At 33.5% G+C, this 12,714-nt stretch overlaps 1 protein-coding gene across 2 annotated transcripts in view; it reads right to left on the reverse strand.

The window, feature by feature from the left end:
• The window catches only part of LOC138690978 (calpain-A-like), a 72,614-nt gene extending 60,555 nt beyond the window's left edge, over window positions 1-12,059 (reverse strand). The window contains exons 1-2 of one of the 2 annotated variants that reach the window (XM_069812589.1): window positions 11,839-12,058; window positions 3,924-3,986 (exon numbers count right to left, since the gene is read on the reverse strand). In XM_069812589.1, the coding sequence (XP_069668690.1) occupies window positions 3,924-3,986; window positions 11,839-11,844 (69 nt within the window). In that variant the 5' untranslated portion in view covers window positions 11,845-12,058. Of the gene's footprint in view, window positions 1-3,923; window positions 3,987-11,838 lie in introns of both variants that reach the window. The other variant, XM_069812591.1, reaches the window with a different exon arrangement.
• Window positions 12,060-12,714: the final 655 nt, after the last annotated feature.

Genomic DNA, 12,714 nt, shown 5'->3' on the forward strand with positions numbered 1-12,714 from the left:
TTTGAAAGAATTAAATGCTCACCTAATTGTAGAGAAAATTCACAATTATAGACAGAAATGGAAATCTGATATACTCAGGATGCCTAGAACAAGAATACCACGCCAAGCACTAAATTACTGCTCTTTAGGAACAATATCTTTGTGTCGTCCGCTGAAACGATGGCGTAAGACCGTAACAGGCCACCAGGCTTAATATGTTATAGGAAAAAGAAGAAGAACAAGAAGAATATGTACGTAAGCCTACGCTTTTTAATTATTCCTAACAATTCTGCTATTCGGAAGAATGACTTTCGGAATTTATTTTCGGAAACGTGAAAATAGGATTATAGCCTTTCGGAGAAATAGTCGTTTCGAAAAATGTAGACAAGGAATTGGTTTGCAGTTCATGGGATTAATTTTAAACCTGTATACAATATATTTGCTGATAAATTTTATTTTTCAGTTAGTGATAGTGAGGTATGTTGAGCTCTAATTCACTCACCCCTCTGAAATATAATTAGGTCTAATTCAAATTTACATCCTGTGCAAAAACAGTTGGAAAGAAGTCCCAATTTTTTTTTTTTTTTTTTTTTTTTTCCATTTCAACAACAAATGTTAATTTATTATTCCTCAGAACAGAAAACCCGAGTAGGAAACGTAGGATGTGTGTGAAGCTTGTAAATGTTTCATAGATAGATATTTTGATCCAACAACAGATATACATATGAGGGGTTCAGAAGCAAAGGAGTACAACTGAGTCGGTTAGAGTCATAACTCACTTGCTCCAAAAATGAAAATTTTCACAAATGAAGGAAAACATATTTGTAATATTTGTAATACTTTGAGTCTATTTCGTTAATAATGAAGGTTAATAAATGAAAGAGCAATGATTAAAACCTACTATTCAGATTTATAACCGTATTTATTTATACAGGAGTGAAAGTTATTTAGCTTTAAATGATGGATCGTACGAGTTTTGACAATGACTTTTGGATCATGGGTGTTCAGAGAGTTCTCCATTTGGAACACGTGAATTTAGAAAATGACCAGTTGGGATCATGTGGGATTTGACAGTAACAAATTGATATACTGTATTACACAAGAGCATTTCCTCCAACATATTTTTAAATTCAATGTAAAAAATAGGTGTCCAATTGTTAAATTTTTTAGATGCGTACATTTTACAAAATAACAAAGTACAATATAAAATGATGAGTCCAGTCTACACAAGTCCCAGCTGTTCTCCAGAGTTTCAAACTCATAATTATCAGAATTAGAATATCTAGAACGTAGACTTCTACGCAAAGCATTTCGCTTACCACCACACACACAAAATAGAACAGTACACACTATCACTAAAGTCAAACCATTACACAATACAGAAAATACACGCACAAAGCTATTAACAAAAATTTCACCTCTAATGCCTTTCAAACAATACCACCGGGTCAGTCATATATCACAGTCTCCCGCCTGCTGAGTGACCGCCAGATTACTTATCAGAACGACACCACTAGACAAAATAATCACCCTAACCTTTCTCTGTCGCTCCTTCTTCGCTAGCAGATTTCCAACATAACAAAATTTCTTAAGCCTAAAACCTGAAGAGGATTACATAAAGCCCTAAAACAAATCACCAGCACAGAGTTTCTGTGTCACACTGTTATATTGTAGATAGAAGGATGAGTCACGAATCTTGGAATAGAGAAATTAAGTATTCTGAGAACAGTCTGAGAATTTATGGTGTAAATTTAAAACTCCAATGGGGTAAGCTATTGCAAGAGATATTGCAATTATGATATAATATTCTAGAGACGAAAAAACTAAATTTTCTTAGAAAAGCGGGTTCTCCTCTTACTTGAGTCGACTCCTCAATTTACAACCTAGAAAAGAAATACCGTACTGATTATATATTTTATCAAAACTCAAATTTTTCTGGCTACGTTACTTTATATCACAAGATTAAAGTCTGCACTAATTCGCATATATGTTCAGTATTGTCCAATGCATGATTATTCACGGCGCCAACAATGACATACAGGTAGAACTAGAGTTCCTCAAATTCTCTCCAATTTTCTCTATAGTGGGCACACAAAAGTTTTTCAACATCCTGAATTTTCTCTAAAGAGATTGCATTATTTGCTTCAGTACATTCTGGATCCAGTCTTAAATAAAGATCTAAACACTCCCAAGATAATTTCTGTATGTGAGTTCACCACGCATAATTGTAGCTCCTATTCCGTGCTTTATATAAATGCGCTCACATCTGGAAGTTTGAAACTTATGTGAACCAGAATTTTGTAAGTCAACAGCACTGGAGTCTTTTCCTATGAATTCAAGTGGTGCATAGCTTGAAATTATATCATATATTGTTTCATGCTATGTTTTTAATTTTCGTTTCTATGTTTCCAAATAGCTACCCTATCCCGAGGAATATAGCTATGACCAGTGACTGGAAAAAAATCTCCATTTCCTTTGTGGTGGGGCTTTTTGTGATAGTAAAAAAATGCACATAGCAACAAAAGTTGAATTTTTATTTTGTTCAGCACATCCATCAGATATCAATCGCTCTTTCTTGTAGGAAGACATATCAAGGCTATTCAACCTATCAAAGACGCAAAAAGTTAGTGTTAGAGTCTCTCGTAAATTCATTTTCTGTCCAACAATATGAAGTGAATAATTGTGACGATGTCGTGTATGGTTCCTGGGGTAGCTCAGTCCCTAGAGCATTCGTGCGCTAAGCAAAGGTCCCGGGATCGATACCCGGCGCTGGAACAATTTTTCCCTTGCAATTATTCCAGCCTGCTTCACAAGGAGCTTCTACCTGAAAGCCAGATTTTCATAATTTGAAGTGACATCACTAGGACCGAAGCAGGATCAGAGAAGAATACTAAACTTGCTAATCTGGTATGGTTTCTTTTCGTTATTTCTGCAACTGCTATACGTTTCTGTGGTCGTCCACTCTTTCCAACCGGTGATATGGTCTATTCCATAATGCTACGTCTACAAAATGCTCAATAACAGTCGCTAAATTCACTGATGTTTATAAAAATAACACAGCACATGCAAGATATTCATCTAAAACCCTATTCTACACAATAAGAAATGGAGAAGCGGGAGGGAATTACTGATCGGTGATTGGTAGACAAGGGATATACAACAGAACTCACAAGACCAATTGACCATGAGACTTTTGACAAAAACCGGGAAGTTTGTCCCCCGTTTACACAAGCATCATGCAAGAAATGAGCAAAAATTAACCTCTAAATCTCACACGTCAGAAACGCTGCCTATACCTATAGTATAAAATATGTTTAATTCTTAAATTAGATAAATAATAATTGTTCGGGCTATGACTTATAATTTGAGGAATGTAAGTAGTAAGTAACTTAACTGAGCAATTTCCAATTATTGCTGATATTATTTAATTACATAATCGGAATAGTAATAACTCTGCAGATGTCTTCAAATCTTTGTTTTTACTGTCGTAATGTCTGTTTGAAGCTGTAAAAATCTACTTAGTACGCTTTGCGTTCTTCATAGCATTCAGTCTAACGAATAAGACTAACCCTAATTCCGTAATAATAATTATTTCATTATTTGTCACAAGCACCTCAACAGCAGCGAAGTGTCAAATCAGAATCCCCATTATTTCCGCAACAGAGCGATATTTTTGCTTTTTTATAACGTGACTTTTGAATGACTTTATACATTTTGCTACATTTAATGTAGGACGCTCTCACACCAGACCTATAACGTCACATACGACTATATTTTAACATATTATTATTATTACTATTATTATTATTATTATTATTATTATTATACCATCAGTCATGTAAACATTTTCACTTCACTTCAGGAATCAACACTGAAATCCTATTTTTATTGGTGTGTAATCATTCAATCTATTATTTTATTATAGTACTTATAATAATATTTACCTTTACACTCGTCCACAAAAAGGGCACTTCTTTAGTCTGATACACTGGAAATTCTCCATCTTCCTGAAAACGCAATAAGAACGGTATTCATATTTATTTAGAACCATCAACAGTACACTCCCCCCCCCATATTTTCAAATTACTGTTTTCAGAAAAATTCAGGTCTTAAAGCATACTCGTTATATTTATCGCTTTACGTCTGAGAGAATTCGAGATATGCAGGGTGTTCACAAATTATCTGTACACTTCAATACTGAATTTAAAAAAATAACCGGGCAAGGTATCACGGCGAATCTATTTGCATTTGAAAGAGTATTTCTCCAAGTCGATGCAAAAATTCGTAGACTTCTACATTTGCACCCTGTGTCGCACGTAGAATATCCAAGCGGTACTCCAAATCTTAACATTGTGGCGGTTTAGTAGGCTGGACACATAAAACGTTGCTTCAATAGTGAAGAGAACACGCTTGAGAAAAAAATTCATATTTGTCAATCGCCCCAACATGCCAACAACAAATAGGGATATTTTATGCGAAGTTTTACCGCTAGGTGGCAGGAGCGTTCCTTGCGCGCAACATGTTGCAGGGCTATATCATAATTATGCTACAGTTGATTACGTTTTCCCGATTGTTGATTTTCTATGCGTGTCAAAATTATATTTACAATTATTTTGTATAACCTAGTATAATTTAATATAATTCAATATTTTCTTACCTCATAATTTAATTCAATTTACAATAAATAATAACGTAAACCTGCATAATATTGAGCGATTCCCCGAGATGGGTGGGGAATCTGCAGTATGCAGAATATAGATACGAGTAAATTGAATGTTCATTAACCTAAACGAGAACATTGAGAACGAGATGCACGAATAAAAAAAAGTAGGAACTATGTTGAAGGTGAATATTGCCCTCTTTAATCATTAATATTTAAGAACCGTACGCTAAAAACAGGTTATGCAGCCACCAATGTGGTTTTTTTTATAGGGAAGGAACTATCGAGATTGAATTCTTTGTATTTTTTTTGTAGCTGCAGAAAGATCAAATGCAATTTATAATATGATGATATAATATGATCGCAATAGTATCACGATTAGTCGTGCGTTTTGTAGGTTAAAGACATGCAGTTTTTAATACTAGGCCTATGTGGGATGATTATGAAAATTTGAAGTTAAAACATGGTTTTAATAATTAGGGTACAGTACATTTAAAACATTATTCACGAAATGGATTTCACTACGGATCGTCTGGATAATAAACATCCCAGTTTATCGAAAGTTTACTGCACGCGTAAACTTCGGAGACTCCTACAACTACTGCATATAATCTAAGCTAACATAGCTTGCTGTCGAGGTTGCATATGTTTTCATTAATTTTTCTTTTTCCTTTTCCAAAATGAAACTTTAGTCAACAATTCTTTACTAGAAGTAGTTACTTTTATTTAACAGCTAGCACTTTCGAGGCGCAATTTAATTACATATACTTTTTAAGGTTTAAAGCATATATTCAGAATATTTCGGGACCTGATTGAAGACAAAATGTTTTCCCTGGTGTTTATATATAGGAATATAACAAAAATTTGACAATTTTAGTAGTAGTAGTAGTAGTAGTAGTAGTAGTAGTAGTAGTAGTAGTAGTAGTAGTAGAAGGTTTATTTTGCCTGGCAGAGTTAAGGCCATGAGGCCTTCTCTTCCACTCAACCAGGTTTCAATCATATACATGAAATACAAAATTAGATTACAAAACAACACAAAAGAAAATACCTTAGAAATGACATAAAATACAGTAGAAAATTAAAATAGTCAAGATCAGTTACATAATATAAAATTACAAATAGTCAAGATCGGTTACATAATATATCAAATAAAGTATAAAATTACACGTAATCAAAATCAGTTACATAACATAAGGGAAATATACACACTCACACACACACACACACACACACACACAAACACACAATTTATAAGACCTAAAATGCTCGAGATAAATTCGACGATTAATTCACTTCAGATATATTATATTTTATATTACATTTTTAGTTGTTTTAAAGAGCATTTAATATACTAATACACTACGTATATCCTCAATGTTTATATACCGAAAAACAAATGCACACGCAAAGCGAATCCCTCAAAGTACACGTGCGCTATCTGTTGGTGCTAGTTTAGGATATCCCTATTCTGTGCGTCTTGGTCTATAGTGTAGTTGAAGGGCCTGTACCAGCTGCAATCTGTAAGCATTAAGATGCAAATGCTTGTGCATAACTTTGGGAATCGTCGACCGTGGTAACTGCAATTGCGTAGCAGCAGTGTGAACTGATTTGCGAGGGTTACGCACACGGTCAATTTCATCTGCTCTCGTCCTTGGTCAGCCAACATCCTTCCGCTGCAGAACACTGCCAGTTTCCATTAACTTCGTGTCCCTCTCCCGGAGAGAGAATCGTGAAGATGCATCCTTCCAATTCCTGGTTCCTGAATAGAGGATTTTCCACTGTCATCTGACACGTGGCCATCTCCTACTTGGCGAGCCTCAGCCGGAGTGTGATATACGCCGCGTTATTGCATTGTAGAAAATATGACTGTGTCCATCAACAATATGGAATTCGGCCGACTCTACGTGACGCTCTTGGAAATGATTTTAATTGAGCAAATGCAGTTCTGAGATTTTTATCGAATAAAGGACTTCACAGTGTGATTTAGTAGTTTTTTAATGGCCCGTTTTTACTTATCCTCCAGACACTTTACATTCGGAGGTTACATTTTTAGTATGCATATATATACACACATATATATATATATATATATATATATATATATATATACATATATATTTAACAAACGTGATATTCGGACCTCTTACACCCGAGCATTTTATAAATGCGCCAGACACTTTATTTCTGGTGTAATTTGTTTTATTGTTTTAATGTTTCTTTTTAAATATTACTTAGGGTATGAGAACTTCTCACTTTTATGGTTTTTATGCATCACCTTGCTGAAACTGCATTTGTGAACCTCGTTTTAACCGTGACAACGGTTTTTAGTTCTTTTAAGTATTCTGGTCATTGTATTGTGTTTGTGTTTAGTGAAGGATTTTAGATAAGGAAGCAAATAGCCATAGTAGCTGACGCGCCCTTCTTATACCCCACTAACTAACTTTACAGGACTGATTCTGCGGTGTGTAATGTTCTGAGTACAACTGTGTATTCGATATTAAAATCTATAAATCTTGAGGTGGTTTGATGACATTATTACCATTAGAAGTGAAATATTATTATACTTAAATAATTACAATGGCATATTGGTCCGTTAAGTACAATATTAATTAAAAGAAGAATGTAATTCAGTCAATACTTAACAGTAAGAAATACATTAAAATTATATTATAACAAAATTAATATTACATATATTTTTTAACGACAAAAGTTTTCGCCAATTATATTGGCATCTTCGGGTCGAATGAAACATGTTAACAACTAGTTAAGACCAAGTGTTCATTTTGTTAACATGTTTCATTCGACCTGAAGATGCCAATATAATTGGCGAAAACGTTTGTCGTTAAAAAATATATGTAATGTTATTTTGTTATAATATAATTTTAATGTATTTCTTACTGTTAAGTAGTGACTGAATTACATTTGTCTTTTAATTATTATAGTTGAAGCCATGATGTGACTATTTTTCATTAATTATACATATTAATGCTATATTGTTGATATGAAAGTTAAACGTTTTGGGGTTATATAAGTAGCTGATGAGAATATCTTAAATTAGATCACCTTCATTTCTTAAATTTAATGAGTGGCGGCTATTATGTTATATATAAGATAATTGTTATTAAAAATCAAATGTTTTTATAGTTATTAATGAAGTGGGGTTGGGTCCTTTTCATATACTTCATGGCGGTATGGTGTAGATATTTATAAAGACCAAAAGGTATTACTTACTGATAAAATAAGAGACCTACAAAATTTTGTAGTCTCCCGATCATCCCAGGAAGATCTCTTAGCAGCATAAAATGATTTTATCCACTACATGTCAAGCTCTACATCCAGCAGCTATACCAAGATGCTATGTCTATTGTTCGAATGCATAGCAAACCTGACTTTTTTTTTAACTTTCACCTACAATCCACAATGACCTGAAATAGCTATTGCTCTTTCATGTGAAAAACCCACTGATCATCCTGACATTGTTACTTGCGTTTTCGCGTTGAAACTGAAAAACTGAAGGTGGATAGAATCAAGACAAAATATTTGGCATAAAAAAACATTCAGAGGGAGTTTGTTTAATTATTATGGAAGCAAACAACTTTCAAAATATCTGGTATTCTTCATTGAAAATAAACGTGAAAAATTTTTATTTGAACCTCTAATGAACTTAGTTCGCAGCATTTGTTACACAAACCACTAGTATAAATAGAAATGTCACATTTTCAGTTTCAATGGGTTAAGGGCTTTCATGTTTTCCATTTGTTATATTCTCAGCACGTTTACGGAAACGCTACTGTCTTTCTGAAAATAGTGCGATGAGAATCATAAAAGTGATTAAATGTAGTAAAAGTAATAAATACATAGAGTGACTATGCGCAGATTTTTGTCTGTGACTTCGTTAGTGTGCTCGCCATGATTCATTCCTTCGTAAAATCCTTGCCTGTAATTGATTGCATTATCATATATCATTTTATGCGATTGAGTATATGTGTGATCAAATAATATAAAAAGTATAATATTGTTGGGATTTGGCCTTTAATGAAATAAAGAAGTAAACTCGTGGATGTTTTGTACAGTATAAAAGAAACAGAGCTGTTTATCGTCTTCTTCTCTAAGTTGCGTGGACGAAACAAAACCAAATGACAGGACGAACCATATATAAAAAGTGAATGAACATTTTTAGAGAGCTGTAAATAAATTCTTACTAGTTCATATATCTGTCGGTATTTGTAAATAGATCCATAAGCATCACACGCCATAATGCAGACATAAAACAAAACAAAGATAAGATATCTGGAGATCAGAGAAGTATTATTAAAAAAGAAAATTATCTAGAAGTTGTTTTTCTTATTTTCTATTCAGTTGAAGAATCTTGCTCTTCAATATCTTATTTATTACTTGAGTCGAAATATTCTGCAACTAAATTTGTCATGATTATCAACAGTCCGAAGACAGGTCTGAACCTCACAAGTGATACGAATAAGGCACCACTTATAAGGCAACTAGGCCAGGAGATAATGGCTTAATGGACTAGGGTGGCGAGTTCCTTTTCCCCTCCATTCCATACATCGCCGACTAGCAATACATTACACTAACCAGACTTCAGATGGATAAAAACAATTATTCTGCCCCTCCCCCGACACGTATCTTCAAGTTTAATGTAGACTTACTGCCTGATAATAAGTATCAATGTTATAACTTCAATATAACAGCCTAGATCATATATACCCAGATTGCTCGGCTTATAGGTTTTGACGGTAACAACTTTTGTCAGGTTTACTATGCTGCCATATAGTTGTTACATAAGGAGTCACGTCATAACTTTCATTTGAATTGCATTAGCGACTGTACTGCCATCTCGTGTTCATTTACGGCGGACGGGTGGTGATCCTGGCGGTTGTTCTCTTCAAAGTGCAACCGATTTTAACATTGGAATGAGCAATCTACATGTGATCTGGGATAACAGGAAACAATTCACGTACACTGAAATAGACGGGAATTTAAACCAAATTAGATCCAGAAAGTGCAGAGACGTAACAGTATCAAGGTAAACCGTTAACATGTGTGAATACAGGAACAAAGTTCAATTACATTATCAAGGATGCGAATTAACATGTCTGAATAATGAAGTAATTTTAAGTAGACGCTAACGAAATACAATGAATAAATATGTATTGTAAGTTATCTATTAGAAAGAGTACATGATGCGATCATGTTTCCATTTATAGAATCATAAATGAAGAATTGTATGAATAACAGAGTGACGAAAAGAATTTCCGAATGCAAAATTTGAACGAGGGTATGTCTGGATGAATAAACAAACGAATGAATAAAATAATAAATAAATGCGTGAAGGAAGGGTTAAATAAATGAAAGAATAAACGGATGAGTAATGAAGCCGAGAATAATAGAAAAAAACGGATGGTCAAAAGTATGAATTAATGAAAGAATGAATAAATGAATGAACGAATGTATGTATTAATTTATGAATCAATAAAGGGATTACTGAAAGAACAAATGAACTAATTAACTAATTCATTAAATAAGAAGCGATAAAATTAATAAATACATTAATTAATGAGAGAATTAAAAATATAAGAGAGAAAGAATAAAATAAAATAATAATTCAAAACAAAAATCAATAAAATAAGTAAATCATGAATGAATAATTTAACGAATGACTAGATAAATTATTGAACAGGTAAATGAACGAACGAATGAAAGAAGAATGAATGGAACAATGAAATGAATTAATGAAAGAACGGATGAATGAAGGGATTAATGAAAATACGAAAGAACGAACGAAATGCAACAAAGAATGCATTAATAAAACTATGCGTTAATGAATTTATTTTATTTTTAGTAGGTTATTTTACGACGCTTTATCAACATCTTTCGTTATTTAGCGTCTGAATGAGATGAAGGTGATAATGCCAGTGAAATGAGTCCGGGGTTCAGCACCGAAAGTTACCCAGCATTTGCTCATATTGGGTTGACGGAAAACCCTGGAAAAAATCTCAACCAGGTAACTTGTCCCAACCGGGAATCGAACCTGGGCCAACTGGTTTCGCTACTCCACAGGTGTGGACTTCGCGTTAATGAATATTAGGAATAAATCAAAGATTGAACTTTTGAGGAAATGAATGAAAGCTTGAATGAATGAATATGTACATGAACGAATAAACGAGAAATGGGAAGAAGAACGAATTAACATATGAAAGAATAAAAGAATGAATAATGGAATGAGCGGGTTAAGGAACGAATAAACTTCTCACGAAATAAATAATAGAATTAATGAACGGATGAAAGAACGTGCCAGTAAAGAGTGAAAAACGAGTGAATCAACGAAAAAATTAAAAGAAAAATGAGTGACAATAAAAGAGTGTACAAATGAATGAATCAGTGTACATTGAATTTAGCGATTAAATTAAAATATGAATGTATGAAAGAATGAAGGCATAAATGAACTGATTATTGAATGTATCAGCAACTGAGCGAATTAAATAATGAATTAATAAATGGATGAGTGCGTTAAAAATGTGCAAGCAATTAATAATCAACGAATGAAAGAATTAATGAACGGAAGATTGAAAGAACGAAAGAATAATTGCTCTTCCATTCATTCACTTATTCATTCCTTCATATCTTCATGCCCTAATCAATTCAGTCCTTAAATTATACTTTCTGTTTTTCCTACATTTCTTCATTCATTCACATCTTCATTATTATTTCTCTTATTACCTGGGTAATTAATTAATTCCTTAATTCTTTCATTTTCATATCTTTGTTCATTAACTCCTTCTATCATGCTTTTAATCTTTATTTTAAATATTTCCTTAATTAAATAATTCGTTATTTTGTTATATAATCAATTAATTCTTGCATTCGATTCTCCATTCATTCACACATTATTTAATTCCTACACTCATTCATTACTTCAATCGTTTATTCATTTTGTCATTTTTCATTCATTCATTTGACCATTCTGCTTTGTTTTGTCTCTTCTTTCTAGTTTCTGAATTCGTTAGCAGCGATTTTTTCAACTAATTGTAACTTTAGAAGTGTCACATGTGCGTGATAACGACGTTAAGATGTTTAGTATATGACTACATGCATCCCCTCCCACACAGAAGTGCGTGAAGTAGGCTATTCATAGTATGCAAGGTCAAGTCCTGACAATGGCTTTTACTGTATATACTCACCGCCATTTTGACACAGCTGCGACGAGCAAGATGCTCACACTCCTTCTGACTATGAAAGTACAGCTTAATTTAACAAATACATATCATCATTCATCACTTATCACACGTCCTTATCTTATTTACATGTGTTATGCTTGTTCAACAGCTGCCAACACACGACTGACTGCAACACCGCACCGGTGTTATTTCCTCATATTGGCGGAGGGAGAATGTCCGTGCGCGCTTTGGCGCCTCTCGATTCCTAGAACTCCCAGCATTGTGTAGTCACCCTGTCTGTTTTTTACGAACTTGTTTATGACAACATTTTTGTTCCGCGAAGTCATACAACAGTTTAGTATCTACAGTTGCGAAGCTCAATACTTACTAAATATGCAAACATAAACAGTTGAGTAATAGCAGTAGGGTTTAAAAGGGCGCGTCAGCTACTATGGCTATTTGCGCCCTTATCTAAAATGTCTCATAAAACAAAGACATAAATAATATAATAACCAGAGTGCTAAAGAAACTAAAAAACGTTGTCACGGTAAAACGAAGTACACAAATGCAGTATATACGAGGTGATTTGTACAGAATCATAAAAGTGTGCGATTCTAGGACCCTAGGTGACATTCAAGACCAACAAATAAAATAATAATAATAAAACTAAGGCAACCAAAGGTAAATTGTGTATCACATTTCAAGAACTATAATATGTTATAAAATATTCGGATGTATAAAGTCCGAAATGTCAACAATATAAAATCAAATATAAAGCAACAAATGTAACCTCCAGACGTAAAGGGTCCGGAGAATAAGTAAAAACGGGTCAATAAAAACTAAATCACCTTATCCAAACCTGTAGTCGATCAAAATTTCAGAACTGCATTTGTACAATTA

Source organism: Periplaneta americana, chromosome 16 (genome assembly GCF_040183065.1).
Source record: "Periplaneta americana isolate PAMFEO1 chromosome 16, P.americana_PAMFEO1_priV1, whole genome shotgun sequence".
Classification (NCBI taxonomy): domain Eukaryota; kingdom Metazoa; phylum Arthropoda; class Insecta; order Blattodea; family Blattidae; genus Periplaneta; species Periplaneta americana.